At 38.2% G+C, this 20,011-nt stretch overlaps 1 protein-coding gene across 1 annotated transcript in view; it reads right to left on the bottom strand.

Moving 5' to 3' along the window:
• Nucleotides 1-13,772, bottom strand: part of RCL1 (RNA terminal phosphate cyclase like 1) — a 21,423-nt gene extending 7,651 nt beyond the window's left edge. The window contains exons 1-7 of the mRNA XM_072404219.1: nt 13,564-13,772; nt 9,671-9,742; nt 6,606-6,781; nt 6,327-6,401; nt 4,647-4,771; nt 3,338-3,463; nt 2,874-3,030 (exon numbers count right to left, since the gene is read on the bottom strand). Of these exons, the coding sequence (XP_072260320.1) occupies nt 2,874-3,030; nt 3,338-3,463; nt 4,647-4,771; nt 6,327-6,401; nt 6,606-6,781; nt 9,671-9,742; nt 13,564-13,699 (867 nt within the window). The 5' untranslated portion in view covers nt 13,700-13,772. The remainder of the gene's footprint in view (nt 1-2,873; nt 3,031-3,337; nt 3,464-4,646; nt 4,772-6,326; nt 6,402-6,605; nt 6,782-9,670; nt 9,743-13,563) is intronic.
• Between the last annotated feature and the right edge of the window lie 6,239 nt (nt 13,773-20,011).

Here is a 20,011-nt window from a genome sequence, read left to right as displayed (position 1 = left end):
TCTTTGCTGTCTCCATGTAGCTTTCAGACTAGTTTTTCTGATATAAACACAGGCATGCCAAGAGCGCACATGCGTGCCAAGAGTCACAGGTGATATATAAATTACTTGATCGTGATCATTCTGTTCACCCTGTCACTACTCTACTTATCACACCAAGCTGTTGTCTGGCTGATACTGTCCAACTTCTATACCTCTGGAAACGGCAGCATTGTAGCAAAGAAAGATTAGGCTTACAGGATAACATGCTCAAAATGCACTAGTGACTACGGCCCAGGATATGATCACCATTTACTGGAAATGATGCCAATAAAAAAAGACAATCCTCCGGCCATATTGGTATAGGTATCTTTCCAGTAGCTGTTGTGGATGTTATGGATAATAAAGACATCACTTTAATTTAGGCAGCTTGTTAATCAAACACAATACATGTGAAATCATGTTTTGGCTGAAAAATAATATCAGCTACAGGTATTCCCAGAATTAAGGACATCTGACATAGGGACAACTTCTAGATAGTGCAGGACAGAGGCTTGATGGGGGAGGGGGCAGTGTGCATGACTTGCAGAAGAAGTCTTTTGGTTGTAACACTTTAATGACCAAGACAAAAGTTGTTTTTTTGCTTATCAAAGCACAGCTTGCTCCAGAAGTTAATGAATGTCTAGGCTCCATAAAGATTTTTTCTTTGTTTGTGATTAACTCACAGTGAGGATTTTATACAGTAACTGACAGAATGCTGCCAAATAGGACATCTGTCCTAATTGCATTCATTAAAAAAATGTACCTGTTCCAACTTACATACAAATTCAACTTAAGAACAAACCTAAAGTCCCTATCTTGTATGTAACCCAGGGACTACCTGTATTAAGGCTGTACTAAACAAATAAAAAGATAGCATAACAGAAGTTAAGTACAGAAGTGTAAGGGTTTTCATACAAATTAATTATTGCACAGTTATTAATTCCTACAAGGCTGCAACAGAGCAATGAGACTGTAGAAGCCATGTTTCTAGTGCAGGATAGAAAATGAATTTAAATTTCAAACTGTTTCAATAAGACAATCAGCCTCTGTAACTCTGCCTCACGATACCATTAAAAAATATACTTAAATGTTATACCCAAGTATGCCTATATATCAGTAAAGATTTATTTATTAACCACTGTAATAGGAGAGTTGAAAAATACCAAATACTGGACAAAAACAACATGGCAAACTGATGCCGGAATAAAGCCAGGAAAACAAAGCCTTGCAATTGACACTAGTATAGGAATCCAAGTAGATGCTGACATTTGGAAAGTAATACAGAGTCTGTGTCCAAGACCAGTCAGTACACATCTAGTTCAGCATTACTCTGCAAGTCCCTCCCCCCCTGAGCTGAACAACACAACCAGTGCCCAGATCTTTGCAAACCTGGTATGATGTACACAGGCAAATCTAACCTTTATATCTGCCAAATCTATTTTTTTTTTCTTTTCTACTGGTATAACAATCATGTGGAATAGAAACACTGACATACAGATTACCTTCGAGAAACAACACCATGATCATAAATGTGTTACGACTGCTGTATTCTTATATAGAAAGCATTTCTTATCAACTTATTTTTAGTTCTTTAAAAATGTACACACTACGTGGTGGATTCATCAAATTTGAGAATGATACATTTAAAAGTGAACTAAAAAGTATGGTTCTAAAAACAGAAAAAAATTGTAGTAGACAATTAGTAGACTAGTAAACTAAAATACTACATAGTCTGCACGGGAGGATCAACAGGACTTTGTGGAACTTTTTCAAAGGGATAAAGAGACAAATTAAACAGATCTATATTAGGTGCCTTGATGTGCACAAGGAAAAGCACTACCTTGTGTTGCAATCTTAAAAATGGGTCAGGTGAGATTTTGCTTGTAAGAGAATGTATTGGCAGCCCTTGCAAAATGAGTGGACTGCCATAACAGTAACATTAGTACGTTCCATTAAAAAATTGCGGAATGGTCTCAAAAATGTTAAGATATAATGACAAGATTAAAAAAATATATATTATCAGAGATAATACCTACTATTTTAGAATTTACAAATCGTGTTCTGTTCAGAAAGATGCTTTACACACCCGAGTGAGGTTTAACCATCATTTAAACCTGTTCACACAGCAGCATTAGAACTCACACATTACAGTGTACTGTACTTCAAAACTTGTGTAATGTATAGTTATGTTACTTAAAGAAGAACTTAATGTTGGATCCGACAAGAGCATTAATGCAGAACAGAACAGGTAATGTCCTTTCTGCAATAATACTTCCTACCTGTTTGCGCCATTGAATGGTTAAAACGGTCAATCCTGGCTAACCCTACACTTGACAGGAATGAATGCACAAGAGTTACTTCATACCACCACAGCCAATAAAGATGGCCAGAGATTGAAGGAGCGAGGAAAGATGGAATTGCACTATGACAGAACAGGGACAGGAGAATATAGTGGGGTTTAGTTCCATTAGTGACTTTCCACATATCTGTCGCTCTTTTTTTTTTTTTTTTTTTTTTGAGCCACTTGATAGACTTTATTAGACCTATTGAGGCTATTACGACACATGGAAAGGTTTTTATATACTGTTTTTTGGAAGCACCATCACGCATTGCCTGGAAATTTTGCCCATCAACAAAATAAATGTATAAAACAAATTATAATACACAATTTAAACTGCAATCAAAATGCATATGTTACAGAAAGCACAGAAGTGAATATGCCCTTACCCTGATACAAACCTTTTGTACAATTTTTTATTTTCGTCAAGGTGCCTTTTGTTTGTTGGTGCAAAGAAAAACGGAGTGTTCAAAACCTTTTTAAAAAATCCTAATCACAGACAACCAGATGCACTTACTCTGTATATTTCTTCCAAGAGCAGCTTAGCACAGTTCTTCCCTAGATCTTCGGGTAACACAACAGAACCCTGTCCCTGGGGGTTTGATGCAAGTTCGGCACTAAGAAAGTAGCCTTCTGTTGTTTCTGCCACTAATGATAAACCAAATCCAGGAGACCTGGAAACAAGAAGATTGAGACAAAAAAAAAAAAATATATAGGTATTCCAAAGAACAAGAAGAAGAAAGGATCTAAGAAATGATGATATACATAGCACCAGCTCTACCATCAATACATACACGGCATGTCTCTCTAAACCAAATGTCAGAAAGTACAGGAGACATACAGATAGACCCTGGCAGCTTTGAGAATTTTTGTGAATAGTTGCTTTAAATATGCTATATCGTTCCACATATCAATCCATGCCAAATAACGAAACCATGGGCTTTATGAAAGCAGGTCAAGAATAAATTTAGAAATACTTACTTCCCAGAATTTGCTCCTTTTAGATGATCTGTGTGTATATAAATATCTGGAAGAAATCGATTTAGAACACTTCTAGCTGATTCCACAATTCGATTACCAATTTGTGGAGAGACTCGAACTGAATAGCTGTAAGGCAAGTGTCAAGGAGCCAGCAACACACAAACACAAAAAATCTGGAAATCCAGGCTCCCTTCCATGCAAAGCTAAGGAAACAGGTCTGTATAACACACAGCTGCTCACATAACCAAACAATGCTTTCATGTGTCATTAATACTTCAAGCATGAAAATAAAATCAGGGATTTCCATCTCCACCCTAAAGGGAGTTACATATTTGCAGTTATTTTCTGTTGTAGAACAGAAAGCTTTATTCTTCCCTCAATTATTTACTTGGGGACTACACAGAAAAACCCTGTAACTCACAAGTTTATCAAAGGATAAACCCACTTTTTAGAAAAGTTCTGATTCTCATTTGAGCATATCTTAACCAAAGAACAAAAATGTAATATGTCTCAGCTTACTAGTCTTTCGATGTGGTGGCACATTTTCTTTTTCTTTTAAGTATTTTCCCCACTTGGAGATCCTATATCCATAATCTCTGGTCCTTGTATGAAAACACTCAAATCACCAAGTTACATCTCTGAAGGCAGTGCTAATATTCAAGGACACGTGTAGTACAGGACAATAGAACACTTTACCCTCTCCACCACATTGAGGTTGAGTAACAAAGGGAAAGGATGATAACTGTTGGAGATTTCAGTTTTGGTGCACAGAAAATTAAAAGGACATTGTATGGATTTCTGTTAGGATCAACAGATATTTTTCTATATGTGCCCTAAAAAAAGAATACAAATGCAGCCACCACATCTAATCACTGGTAGGATGCAATATACAAGCATTTTCCTCGTGGGTTCAAATTTACAAAAAATTACACACAGCGAAAATATAAAATATTATCAGCAGTAAACACAAATTTAAGGCCAGTTCATGCACTTATTTTTGTGCATTGTGTTAAGGCAACTCAAATGAACACACAAGCTGCATTTTTCCAACAAAACACCATATGCATGGTAGCTAGGCAAAATACACATGTCCTTCCCAGTTGCACTATACCATGTCAACCCATAAATTGTGGAATGCAATGATGCAATGCACTACTATTACGTTTTTCAGCTTTTATACTGTACAGCTGTTATGCGTTTATGCTAAATAGGTGAAGGGGGTGTCGTCTCTCAGAGGCATACATGTTTGCTGCCAATAGGGTATAGAAATATGGTAAAACCATGAAAAAGTTACTAGAAAAAAGGATACGCTACTCCTCGGATACGCTTTATTTTGCCTGGATCCGTCAAAAGAACAGGTCTCAGAACCTTTCTTGTGGGACAGGAAAAGATGATTTCCCCTCCGCCTCCAGGAGGCATTCCTCTTTTCAGAATCTACAAAAACAGCAAAATGAAGCATTAGCCATACAACAAAACTTCTGCAGACATTACATAGGCATTATAAGTAAAAACACATCCTTCTTTTTAAAAAAAAAAAAAAAAAAAAAAAAAAAAAAAAAAAAAACACATTTTTTTTCTGTTACACAAAGCAAAACAAGGCAAACAGAAAACTACTCAGGTACACACTGTAGTTAGAAATCAAATGAATACCATGTACAACTGTAGTGCTTATATAAACATACAGGAAATATCCCCCTGGCTTGAGGTACATCTAGGGCATAGGGAAGAATATTTCAAGATTAACTCTCGATATTGTATATCAGGAATAACTGGGTAAATATTTGAGAGGGAATATAAACAATTATGGTGTCCTGTACAGTGCCTCAAGCCACTGTTCATCTGTTATTTTCATGTTCTGTGTCTCCTTCTCTATACATGACAAGCGATCAACTAGTATGGTAACTGGAGTGTATTTTGGTTATGAGGGGCCTTTTTACAGTAGGATTGAGCGATAAGTGAAATCAGCTCCACCTTTGCCTATTTTTTAGATCAGTAGGTTTCTGCTGGACTTAAAAGTTGAAGATAAATAAAAATTGCTTGCAAGTGAGAAAATGCAGCATAGAGCAATGCCAAATTTTAAATAAATGTAAATAAAGTACACAAAAATAAGACACTGGCATACTTTCCCACAATTGACAGGAGCTAGGTCATTAGGCTGCAGAATCTGCCCTTCAGAACCCATACCCAGTTTTTACGGTTATCTGGGTTTACCCCCACTTTCTGTCCTGCAGATACAACCATTTTACCATACTAGAAAGCAAGGTATATTCCACAACAGGAACAGACATACAAATCTAATACAGGTACTACTCCTACTTTACTAAAGCATTTTTATTTTTGTGTTGTTGAATTTTCCCCAGTGTTTGAGTAATAGAACACTGTCAGCAAGAAAGAAAATGAGGGTAAATCTCTACAATGTAGTAGTGCAAAAAACCTTACGGTTTTGGGTTAACCTAAGAATGACTAATATCTTTACCACTTCATCCAAATTTAGGAAAAAACTGTTTTAATAGGAAATACACCTGCATCTTTTCTGTCTAGTCCACCACTTTAAAAATACAGCTGGTATTTGCTTAAAATGAAGGAGAGCCTAAGGAGACTGCATGAAAGGGCTGCGACAGTAAAAATGTTAAAGACACCAAAAAGTGGGATAATATACCCTATTGTGGTATACAACATAGAACCACAGCATTTGTCAGCATTCACTGCCCTACGACTCACAAATGATGTGTGAAAAGAGACAAAGACTCTTCCACAATCTACTATAAAAAGTGATTTATAAAGCTGTCAGTGTCTTCCAAAAAATAATTACATCAACAATGCCTAACAGACACAGCAAAAATAAATAATATAAGGTCATTTATTGCTCTACTAAAAACTACTGAAAAATATTTTGCCTGGAGCCCTAGTTAACTGTGAAAATACTGCAAGAGATGTTCCTATGCCTTCTTTTAGGATTATGGGCACCCCATGCAATGTGAAACCTTACCTTGATTTCAAAATGTTCACCATCTACACCAAACTTTTTCAGCAAAGGAATAGCGGTGGCTTTAAGCACATCCACCTTTTAATAAAAAAAATATATATATTTAGTTGTCACTAGCATGCATTTTGCACCAGAATAATGGTTGGTACAATATTTGGGACAGACTTTTCAATAAATACACAATCACTATACATTTTTTTTAACAGAAACTCAACAACTGTGGGGTATTTATAAAATCTAATAAAACAATGAAGAGTTTCTATCCAGGGGTTATGATCTTACCGAAGGATCCATCTGATCATTAGTAACTCCCCGAAGTGTAATTCTTAATGGATGTTTCATGAATGGGGCAAGGCAGAGGAGACTTTCCAAATAGTAGCCAACTGAACGCTGGACGTTGCAATCATGTTCTAAAGTTCCACCGAAGAGAAGACCTGGTTGATAGTACAATGATGTACCTTATAGAAAGAGAAAATGGTTACAAACTAGGGCCATGCATCAATATAGTCTATATTATTAGAACAAAACATGACACATTATAGATTTTTCCAATGTTTATATGCAAAGTTTTCAATCAATTACTACTTATTTAATAAAAAAGCAGTCACAAATGTACATGGCAATATTAACGCACATCCATCCGAGTGGATTTGATATACATCCAAAATAAGACACGTCCCAATTTATACTTGGGATTGCATATACACAACTTTGTATAAAAGGGGGTGGATTTTAAAAAGCCATAACAGTTTAAAGAAAAACAAAATGTGTGTATAAAACACTATCAAACTAGCATTGCCTGCTACAATTGCAAAATATAACTAAGATGTTTTGTATTTATGCAACAAAAAACATGAAATTCACAAAAGAATTCTAATTTACTGTGTTGGGTAAAACAGTAAAAAGCCATGCGGGACAAATAATCTCATTCTCTAAATATTCAGACTGCCTAGCATGGCTAATGTGTGTCAACACTGGGCTGCTAAACCTGAAGAAAAAAGTAACACTGCAAGAACAGAAATGGACTTTATGTTTTGACTTTTACAGCTGTGACAAAATATGTATTCTTCACTTTACAGAAGATGAACTGTATATATCACCAATTCTTGAATTCTGGTAAAATATTTGTTCTGACATGGTTTATGAATAGTGAATCCAGATTTTCCCATATGCCTGTGTACTAAGCAATCCCTCTTCTGGTTTAGTTTTTGATCCAGGGTATTTTAAAAGCTTTTTGTTTTTATGGATAGCCGATTGCCAAAATTGCATACCAGGATTGCACAACATTTCACTTCAAAACAAAACATTTTTAGTCTTGTGGATACTTGTCAGACAAGTAACATTTAATAGTGAGAATGAGAAAAACATTACAAAATCCCACGGTGATGAAAACCAAATACTAGAATTCAATACTATATTGTAAAAGCAAGAACAACAAAAGCGTGTTAAAAACCTTGATAACTAACTTGATTTTTATTAATCAGGAGCAAAATCTTTGCATTAGCAGGTACACTATTTACTGCATCCCGATATCCATAATATATATGTTGGATGTATCTTTCAACAAATATGTTTAACTCATCCCACGCACTGCCCTCTTGCATAAGCAGAACAATAAACACTTTTTTTTCTTTTATTTAACAGCTCACAAAAACTTTTAGCTGTGTGATTGGACTTTGTCCCTTAGTGTTTTCGAAACAGGTTAACCTTTTATATTAGAGATATGTTTTACGGTTTTCTAAAAATTCCAGAAAAAGGGCTAAAAAAGTGGGAATTAAATTCCCACCAGTCCTTTGTAGACCCAATGAGAGTACAAGAATGTACAAGACAGAAAGAAAGTACAAGACAGAATGTCTGCTTAGCTAAATGGAACAAGACAGGAGAAACTTAAATGTTTCTATTTTCAGAAAAACAGACAAATTATGTGAATAAAAACATCTAGGTCAGCGTTTATTAACCTTTACCATGGAGGGGACCATTGAAATAACTTTCAGATCCTCAGGAAACCCTGTTTTAAATACTATGTCCAAAACTCACAGTACTTTAGTGTGGTGGCCAGTGGGAAGAATGCCTCTTACACTAATGGTTAGTAGGAACCCTTACAGATTAGCCAGGAAGCCCAGGCAACATCTGGGGGAACCCTGGGGTTCCACAGAACCCTAGTTGAGAAACAATGATCTAGTTTATCGGCTAGTTTCTTTTTAAGTTTGACAAATTTTGGATTTTCTTACTTTAATTCGTAAGGGCCTGAGAATCATATAGCAGAAGCTAGTTAAAAAGTCATAAGGTAAAATAAGTTACATTTTTCAAAACCTGCACAGTGAACACTACAATTCCTAACTATTTGGATTATAAACTAAACTGTCACCATGCCATTGTACATGGTTTATCTTAAACCAAATGTCTCCATGCCAATGTAATCAGATGCATTTCACCATAAAAAACATATGTACTAAAAATATTAGTACACAGAAAACCTGATTTGTAGAGCACGGGATATCAGTCGGTGGTATATGTACCCAAGAAAACATTCCAATGCGGGGCTTAATGTTATGAGTGGCTGGAACTCCCTCTTCACTGAAATAGCACCGCTACTACAACTCCCTGTCTCTATAAAACAGTTCAATGTGGGGCCACGCATAGGCAGAGAGGCCGCTGATCTACAGACGCAAGTGATGCTAGGAATTGTAGTAGCAGCAGGCCAGCTGCAATCCATATTTAGGATTCGTTTGGGGGCCAAAAAAGGATGTTGTGGGCCAGATTTGGCCCGAGGGCCAGAGTTTGACAACCCCACCATAACTCTGGCCCTCCTCTTTCTGAGCAAAGCCAGAAACTTCTTAGCACCCCCTCGAAACCACTCCACCTCTACAACAAAATGTGTTTTTACTGCTGTTTTTGTGTCTATTGGATAGATTTGCCCTTTCTCCTCTCTTTGAAAAGCTTCCCAAAAGGGACAGAGAAGAAATATAAAACTCACAGTCGTACAAACCCTTTACTACTATTTTTAAGCCAAAAAGAAAACATTTGTTTGGAGTTGGGTGTCTTACAAACCTGCATAAAGTATTCAATTACAGTGACATTTTTTGTCCTTACAAAGTACGCCTATGACATGGAAACACAAAACAAAAAAAAACAGACTTCAAGCCAGATCTGTAAAGGGAATGCTAGCCCTTCCACTAGCTCAATAACGAGCACCAGGAATCAGGAATTGTGGGTGTGGTTACCAGCTCCTGTATAAGCCATTTGGAAGGACATATTGGGTGGGAACAGTTTGAAGATTACAAGCTGGCCTCAGAAATAAAAGGACACGCTAACTAAATTGCAAAATATTTAAAAACTACACTTACCAGTCTCATTGATCTCGATTCTTGTACCATTGGTTATTTTGTCCATAAGTCTAATAAAGCTTGCTTCAAAATCTATATGTAAACAAAACAAAAATAAAAAACACATTATAAATGAGTAAACTGAAGTTAAATTTACATCACATTTTAGATGCCAGTTTAAATCAATCCACTTTCCAAATAGACCTATATAAATAGTATGACTGTCTTTCAATACATCAGTGCAGGTATTTGGAATGCTCAATGAACACAGAAGAAAAAATGTTTCCCCATTGATACTGCATTACAGTATGCATGGGGGGGGGTTCTTTTTATTACTAAGCACGGGCCATAAAACCTCCCAAAAAATGGTTCAATCACTTCCTGTCTCTACATTTGGTGTTCTTGTCTATCCTAACCTCAAAACCCTACCAGGAATCACTAACAGCACCCTAAAGCCCAAGTGTGATTAGCTTATTGGCTTGCACCCTAACCCCCTTCTTTATGTGTGGACTTTGCTTTTTCACATGAAACCAAATCAAATAATTCTGTACCAACAAACCATTCCAACACCATTCACATGTTCAGTTGTGTCCTTACTGTCTACTTAAAGCATACCTAAACTCAGAATTTTCACTTTACATAAAAAGGTGGACAACACCCTTTTTAGGTGCAACATACAAACAAAAAAAAAAAAAAAGGGGGTTCAGCACCAACCCCCAATTCTCGTCTGCCTGGGCGGTTGAGAATAAATGGGGGTGCAAAGCCTCCCGGGATACCTATATCAGGCATCCCGGAAGGCTCTTGGGCACTCCTTCTGCGCATCCCAGAGCATTTCAGGCATGCACAGAATTTGCCAATCTCATACATGCCCAGCGAGATCACCAATTTTTTTTTTCATCCTACGTCCCCAATCTTGTGCCTCGGTCGGGTGACGTAGGATGAAGAATCCGGACGAAGATGGCGGAGTTCGGCGCTCTGGGACTACGCGGGACCCGATACAGGACTGCCCTGCGAGATTGAAGGTAAGTGTATCTTTTGTTTCACTTTAGTTTCTCTTTAAATAAATGCATTTTTATTAGAGATATTAGCTTTTAGTGCAGTGTGTAAATAAATTTAAACATCAAATAACACCCAAAATCAGAAACTGACTTAGAGCCCAGCTATGCCCAAATAATAGAACAAAGCAATCAGATTGGTAAGTGAATACAGCACACATAAGTGGTAGACAAAACATGTATTGCATGAGCCAAATGTGCTTGCATTCTGCAAGACAGCTAATTTCCACATATGTATGAATTCAGTCTGTAGAGAGGTCAATCATTTGTGTTCATGTGACACCCAAAGGCTAACTACACACGTGCAATAATTGTCTTTGGAAAGGATCCTTCCAACAACAATCGACTGCACGATGTATGAACGAGTGCTTTACATAGTACAGTTCTGTTCTATGAAGAGGTGAGGGGGAGAACGACAGAGTTGCACCGTGCCGTGAGACCTCTAGCCGGTCTCTGTGTGGGTGGCTCATCAGAAAACCCTCCATTGGTAGAGGGGATGTTCATGTCAGATCCAGGGGCTGGATAGACCTGGAGGTAAGCTGCTCCATCATTAAGGGCATCATTTATTGGCAAAAAATTTTTACAAAGAAGCAGAGTCACATATGTACATTTAAGAAACTACATTCAAAATGAAGATGTATTGACACAGTTAATTAACTGCTGAATAGTTGATGAGAAAGAACATCAAGCAGCACTAACCTGGAAGGCATGGGTTTAAGGAGTCCAAGAATGCAGAGTCAGAGCTGGAGTCAGTTACATTTTTGTTGATTTCAGCTACAAAATAATTGCCTTGAACACAGACACCACAGCTCTGGAGAAGACTGACATTACTGAAAATAATTATACACTGCACTATAAATATGACCTGTGTATTGTTTCGGCTCTTGTGGCAATCTGCCATTACACTTTAGGGCTTGTGTCAACAATTTTTGTTGGCTTTAAATAGGTCGTGCATTATCATACGGGTTATATGTCTGGCCAGGTAAATTCATTTAACAGATTCCTTCCCTATATATTTGGCCAGGACGCCACGCTGCACTTTCCTTGTTTTTCCATCTCTAGTAAAGTTTGTGTATCTAGTGTAATAAAGGCCAAAATTGTCATTCAGAATATAAGAATTTGTTAGAATATTATTTTTGTTTTATTAATAATAAAAGATAAAAAAAGCAAATAATGTCCAAGGTTTTCTGTGGACCACCGCTCACATCGTGACTGTGTTTTCCCTGACACGGCTGGCCAGAAGGACGAACTCCAGGTGACAGATTCATCCAATGACATGGTTGGCCAGCAAAACTTATTCAAGGTAACTGCTCTCTCCAGTCAGGTTTGGGACATTCAGATACAGGTAGTCCCCGAGTTAAGGGCACCTGAACAGGGCTTCCCTGCTGGTGTGCAGGACAGAGGCTGCTCTTCCGCAAGGTCTTGTAACTCTTTAATGACCAAGACGAACTTTGCCGTTTTTTTTTTTTTTTTGCTTTGTTTGTGATAAACTCACAGCTTGGATTTTATACAGTAACTGACTACACACTGCCTAATATTATGTTCAGACAAACATCTGTCCTAATTGCATTTATTAAAATAATGTACCTGTTCCGACTTACATACAAATTCAGCTTAAGAACAAACCTACAGTCCCTATCTCCTATGTAACCCGGAGCCTACCTGTACAATGATTTCCTGTATTTATCATGATGATCTGATGTCACTTCCATGTGCAGAAGCCAGCAAGAGGATGCCAACCAAATGAAGAGTCTGCTGCTGGGTGGGTTACAATGTTGGAAGCCTATAAAGACCATTTAAATCCTTGAGAAAATCTTGGGAAGTTTAGTTGCTAGGGTATGAACAAACCAAATACCTCTGTAGGAGTAATAGAACGGTAATAAAATATTGATACAGTTGAGTATGATGAAACTAAGGAAAAGAGAAATTCTGTGTTGATTTTTTTCTTCCCTATCAGCACTATTAGAAATCTGGGGTGACAATACAGTCCTTCCACATATACAGTAAGTGAGAGGATGTTGTCACCCTAGCAGCGACCTGTTACCATAAAAATAGCCTATAGAGAAAATGCAGCCACCACATCTAGTAAGAAGAAAAATTTTAGATTTTACAGTAGATTGCAAAGGTACACAACCCATCTTTAACATTTCACTAATTCCTCACACTCCCTGGATCTTCATATTCTAGATTTCTATGCAGTCACATGACCACAAACCTTTCCATGTGGCATACAGGGCTATAGATGCCAGTGTGATGGCATTTTTATATTCAGGGAACAGAAGATGGGGATCAGAGAGCAGCAGAAATACAGGCTACACATGGCGGGATCATACGGTGCCTACTACACATATATACAGAACAGATCTATTCAAACATGGTAATTTCCCCACCTCCTAGACTGTAAGCTCTTCGGGGCAGGGTCCTCTCCTCCTGTATCACTGTCTGTATTCGTCTGTCATTTGCAACCCCTATTTATATGTACAGCGCCGCATAATATGTTGGTGCTATATAAATATTAATAATGTAGTGTATTAACCCTGGAGGTCCAATTTAACCATATGGTATTGTGTTCCTTTCATATACCTGGCTGTGCTATGTGACAGGGCTGTGCAAATATCAGGTATGTATAGGCAGACATCTCTGGATGCTTTATATTTTATCTTTGTAGCAGATCAGACAACTTATTATTGATGTACACACTGACAAGAAGAGGATGACAGCCATGGGACGGATATCCATTATATCCTGGTAGAACACACCAGACATTTTGTATCGCAGATGAAATAAGCACCGCATGTCAGCACAGAGATTTCCTTGTACGCAGCTGGCACAGCACTGCTCGGTCACCATGCACCTTACCCCTGATCCCTGGGCTCTCATCCTTCACCCGAATCCCCTGAATCTTCACCGGCCTCCCGCTTAGGGTGGATAACACAAGCCGCTGCCTGAAGAAATTGCAGCCCTCGAATCGCAGGCAATGCCCCTGGCTCGCCATGCCGCCTCAACCAAACCTCCGCCTGCACAGGCTGCCACAGAGCACACAGCCAGCACACGTGGTTTGGAACGGGAAGTCGTATGGAAACACAGGGGTCGGAGGTCATGTGAGCAGGGTGGAGTCAAAACACTGGGGGAAAAAAGACACGTTTTTTTCTTTTACAAAAAACTTTATTAACAACCGTGAAAGACAACCATTTTCTAAGTGGAAGATTTTTCTTTACGGTTTTCGGTATTGAAATATTTTATTACAATTTACCTGTTTGTAAAAGGAAGGAGGTGACCTGAAATACATTAACAAGAAGGCAGCAGAGACGTTGTAGTCATGGTGATCCTTTTATTCAATGTCATCAGTCCAGGCCTCTAGCAAAATAGCACCATCATCTTCTTTCACCAATAAAGCAGTCCTGTCAGGGCAACTTACATACAGAACAGCCCTGCTGGGGCAAACGCCGCGCACAATGGACCCTGCTGGGACAAATAGAGCAGTTCTGATGGGGCAAATGCAGCACAAAGCGGACCCTGCTGGGGAAAATGCCGTGCACAGCAGACCCTGCAGGGGCAAATACAGCAGTCCTAATGGGGCAAACACCGTGCACAGCAGACCCTGCTGGGGAAAATACAGTGCACAGCGGTCCCTGCAGGGGCAAATAGAGCAGTCCTGCTGGGGCAAATGCCATGCACAGCGGACCCTGCTGGGGCAAATAGAGCAGTCCTGCTGGGGCAAATGCCATGCACCTGGGGCAAATAGAGCAGTCCTGCTGGGGCAAATGCCATGCACAGCGGACCCTGCTGGGGCAAATGCCATGCACAGCGGACCCTGCTGGGGCAAACGCCATGCACAGCGCACCAAGCTGGGGTAAACACCACGCACAGCAAACCCTGCAGGGGAAAATGTCGTGCACAGCAGGCCCTGCAGGGGCAAATAGAGCTGTCCTGCTGGGGCAAATGCCATGCACAAGAGACCCTGCTGGGGCAAACGCTGTGTACAGCTGACCCTGCTGGGGCAAACAGGGCAGTCCTGTCAGGACAAATCTTACATAGAGCAGTTCCAATGGGACAAATATGGGACTTAATATGAAGCAGTCCTGTCAGAGCAAATGTCACAGACCTGCTAGGACAAATCTGACATACAACTTACCGGCTGGGGCAAATGTAACATGGAGGAGCAGTCCTGCTGGGGCAAATGTCATATACCTATACAGCAGTCCTGCTTTGTGCAAATTTTTTATAGAGCAGGGTCACCGGCGCAACATTTATGTACAGGAGCCATCTGTCAGCACAAATTAACCAACAAATCTCATATAGAGGAATCCTGTCCACTCAATCCATATGAAGCAGTACTGTCATAACAACTCTCTAGAACATCAATAGCCCCATCAAATATCTCAACTATAAACACAAATCTTAGAGTAGCCTTTCTCAACCTCTTTAACATGAGGGAACCCTTGGAATACCTTTTTTTGGAGAGCCTCTGACAATATTCACAGATCACAGTACATTAGAGCTTGATGGTCAATGAGAAAAATGTCACCCATACAAATAGCAAAAAGATCAGTGGAGTCATTAGTACCTGACCCGAGCGGCACTAATTGTTCACAGAACCCCTAGCAACCTCTGGAGTTAAGAAACACTGCTTTTGAGCCTACATATCAGCACAAATTTCATTAAGGCCAGTACCATCAGCTTAGTTCTAATACAGTGCATTACTGTAAGATCAATTTACTAACAATTTACTTAACTCCATACTCAAAGCAGTACTGTCAGCCTATTTTTATTTTATTTAAAAAGCAGTACCTACAGCTTAATTCTCAAATACAGCAATCTCATCAGCCTAATTCTCATATAGTCACTACTATCTGCTCAAATCTCCAGAAACAGAGCAGTACCAAAAGAATCACAGCACCCATAAACCTAATTTTCCCTTAAAATAATCTAGACAAAATGTATTCTATTCCTGGGAAAGTTGAAACCTTTTTCATTTGACAGTCTAGAAACTTGCGATGTGCCCTGATGGTACTGTGGAAGAGGTTAGGAGGAATTCATAACGTTATCCTCCTAACTCCTATTTTGATTAAGCAATATCTTCTAATGAACCAGCCGTCAACAGTGACATTTCTTCTCCTTTCAGGAATATGTCTATTCATTTTTTGAAGCGTGTCTGGAACAAAAAAAAGAGAATTTTATTAATGAGGACACAGCAATTAAAACACAGGGATCCAACCCATTCCCACTCTATTAAAAACAAAAAAAATTGGCTTTGAAACTCACTCTTTAAAACAGAATTAAACTTGTAAGTAAAAAATGACCAGCAGGTAGGTATTTACAGTAAGAGACACTGAATGTTTTTCCACCACACATTATTTTCCCTTTCCTACCTCTATTTCAAAACTGTGTTGGCGGCAAAAAGAGTTTATTAGTTGAAACTCACAGATTTTTGTTTTTTATTTTCAATCTATGTAAATCTACTATATTTTTTTTTTTTAATAAAACACTGAACTTGGTCATACAAAGTTTAAATTTGTTTCTAATATTGGCCTAATCCCCAGCCATTCACACTAAATCACAGACACCTTCTTCAATATGCAATCCTCGTCACTTGCACTAGGCTGCTTGCAGTCACCGTGTATTGTGACTTACAAAGTCATTTATCACACTAATTACAATATTTTTGTCATTATTTATATTTTTGATAAAACCATTTATTTTAGGAAACCAATGGAGTGGCTCTTGATTACTGCCTATATGATATATTTATTTTGACTCATTTTATTTCATTCTGCTATGGTTCGGTAAATTCTTTCAAGCCTGCCTGTGCCACCTACTGGCGTTTAGTAAGAATGCAGCTGGAATGTAAACCATCAAGTATAAAATCTTATCAATGTACAGAAAAGAAATGGTTACCTTTTGAAATGTTCCCCCCAAAACAATACGTTGACTTTATTGACAATATTTGAACCCCTTTATGTTCCTATATATTTACATGTAGTACAAGTGTAACAATAACCTCCTCCTCTCTAAAGTACCAGATCCTCTCTCTTGTACATGCAGGCAGTTCTGACCCTGTGTGTGCCTGCTCTTACAAGCTTAATCAGCATCTCCCTTCCCACCAATTAGAAGATAGCCTCTTGATAGTCACTGATTATTTAGCTGGCTCAGACACAGTGCTCATCGTATGAGCAATGTGTCTCTAAATTGTTGCTAAGCCCCCTAGTGCTGCTGGAGCAGTTCCTAACCTTGTCTATTTGCTTCCAGCCTCGACCCCAGCTATTATTTACTACTCTTTTGCACGCCACATTGGTACCTCGCACTGTTCTGCTCACCCTGGTGTGCCCAAGGATAACAACCAACAGTCTGCAACATAATACCCCCCACCTGTAAAGGCTCTAGAGAAAACCAGGTTGTTACTTATACTCTGCACCTTGGCGCTTCTATGGGCTCACACCTCCACCCTGCAATACATAGTGCCCCCTGGTGGTTCTGTCTCTCCGAGCGTGACAAGAGGTTCACCAGCAAAGTGACAAGTGTTGGGGTAAACTATAGTGCTGCTAGGGTCGTTTACAATAGCCATCTGGTTTACAGATGCTTTTAAACAGTAAATTATTGCTTAAAAAACAGCATTATATTTTATCCTAGCCCCTTTTACTATCACCTTTGCTGGCCAAATTGACCTGTTTAAATATTTAAAAAAATAAAATATTATATAATTTATATATATATATATATATATATATATATATATATGAATATAAATTACATTGAAAACTAATATTACAGATATTAACAGCATACAATTATCAGGACTAAAAAAATTTCTTATGGCTATCCTTTGATTCATAAGACTTGGTTTTTGAAAGGTTACATAGAAGGTGGTACCTTAAACTGGACTATTCACCGAGAGATTATGTACTATTGCTGACTTGCTTTTGAAAAATCTTGCTTGCCTGGTAGTATTAATACCTTCTGATAACTGACCTGATGAAGATACAGCTCAGGTGTTCGGCTAATTGACCCACAACTTGTTATACCGGTAGTTAAATGGATGCTGCTTTCATGTGTGTGACTGACACTACTGACACCAAAAGATCAGCTTTACATCCAGGGAATTAGCATTCTTTACAATGATTTTAGCAATGGCATCTTTTATAATCTCTTCATGATAGGCCAAATTTATAAGCAGAAGTGCTATATATTACCCCCCCACCAACCTGACCCTTTCAAGTGTCTCCGTGCAAACAGCAGAATTGGGGTAACACAAAATGACATATGTTGGTAATTCCATAAAAATAATTCCTTTCACCAACCCCTACGCTACTACTGAATATAGGGGTCAAGGGATCAAACCAATGAGATCAGTGGGGGACCAGAATTCCCGAAAGTGAAAATCTGATTTTTTTTTGTTTTTATTGCAGGTAGCCTTTTATTTGTTATATTGCACAATAGTAATCACATTCTATATTAGGTCAGTAAATGTCAGACACTTCTTGCTAAACTTCACCTCTACGTTTAAAATAGAACAGACATTGTGATTGTACATGCATGTGTGTGGGCATAGTGCCAAGACATTTTTAGTTCTGAATATGGTAACAATGCCCGCACTCTAAAAATCTTAGCATGTAACAGTTAGCTCCTTGTTCATCAAACTGCCTTCCCTAAGAACTTTCTATACTGCCCTTACTAGCCAATCAGATTCTAACTAGCACAGAAATATGACAGTTAAAAAAACAATTTAAATCAGATTTTGATTACAGAGGGTTTATTTGAAAGTCTCTAATACACAAGGCCTTTTCATGTATGCAAAATGTACTGTAAATGTAATGTACTGCAAAAACACCATTTTATAGATTATATAAAAAAAAAAAGGTATAAAATTGGGGAAGGTAATAAGATGTGCAGCTAGTTAGCAGGCAGACTTTGTAAAATAAACTGAACATATGCAGTGCAAAAGCAACTGCCATTTCTAAACTTCTCAATATATCCAGTACTTACAATACATTTACCCCGAACAAGCATGCAGTAAGTGAAGTCTGAACTTCTAGTTTGCATTCTTGTTGACTATATCTGACCAAACCTACTCATTTTAAAAAAAATCCAGTTTATTCCATCACAAACATAACCATACACATTGGGCGCAAAGTATATGGATTGAACAATCATTTGGCTCACTTTGATATCCTTACCTGTGTCGGCACTAGCTATCTGGACTGCCTGTTTGCTGCCGTGGATGTCTGCAAGTTGAGATAACCGGGAACGAGTAAGCAGTAGAGTTCAGATTGCAACATTAAAGCAGTTTTCTTGTAAATAACACAATTGTAGTTTACAGTAGTTACATGGCACACTTCCTTACATTTACATTTTACAATACTATATTTATTAATATATTAATATTATACAGGGTGACTTACCCCTTTTATTTCTAATGTATTTTGTATATTCTAATGTATATTGTCTTTAGATGGCCTACCCAACTTTCCACCACCAGCTGACCCTTCTCAGTTGTAGGAATCCCCCAGAAAGGGTAGCAAATCCATTTGCTATTGTTTCCCAGAGAATATTGTCACCAGAAATACCCCATACTTCACTGGCAAACTTACCCAAGTACAGAGGTTTTAGAAGGGCTTTGCAGCAATCTATAGTTTATTTAGAAGTACCTGGTCTAGTCTGTGCATCTAGATCCAATAAATGCCCAGTTTTGCCTGGAAAAAAACTATGCTCCTACCAGCAAACCCATACACCTCCAGTATATCAGCAGTAACGCTGAAATATATTTTGATTAGGTCCATATATTAGGTCCACCCATTGTTAATTGTAATGCTTACATATTTTTTTTAAACCCATGACTTTACACATTTTTCAAAATAAATTCCTAAATCTAATTCAGGCTTTTTTTTTTAATCAAAAACAATACTTAGATATTTGTGGAATACCCTTAGTAAGTTTAAGATATATATTTAGTAACCCAAACGCTATTTTTCAATACTAATACCAAGTACTAAATGCTTAGGTTTGAATTATCCTTCTCCCCAATAGCAATGTGGTCTTTTTGGGTTACCCATACAGTTTTACCAATAGCAATGCTTGCTGGTTTCACCTAAACAGAAACACATTTTGTAGGCTAAAGGATTAGTCTGAATAGTGCTTCTTGAATTCCTCCTTGTAAAAGGATTTATGGAAATGTTTACATCTGCAGAGGAGAGGCATTGAACACAGGAATGTATGCAGCTCACGTGCACAATGGGGACAAATGTTTCCCAATTCTTGTCACACCTCCTGTATGTAGAGATCAGGCTTTTAGAGGGTAGAAATCACAAGC

Source organism: Pyxicephalus adspersus, chromosome 3 (genome assembly GCF_032062135.1).
Source record: "Pyxicephalus adspersus chromosome 3, UCB_Pads_2.0, whole genome shotgun sequence".
Taxonomy (NCBI): domain Eukaryota; kingdom Metazoa; phylum Chordata; class Amphibia; order Anura; family Pyxicephalidae; genus Pyxicephalus; species Pyxicephalus adspersus.
This window is presented reverse-complemented; position numbering and strand designations above follow the sequence as displayed.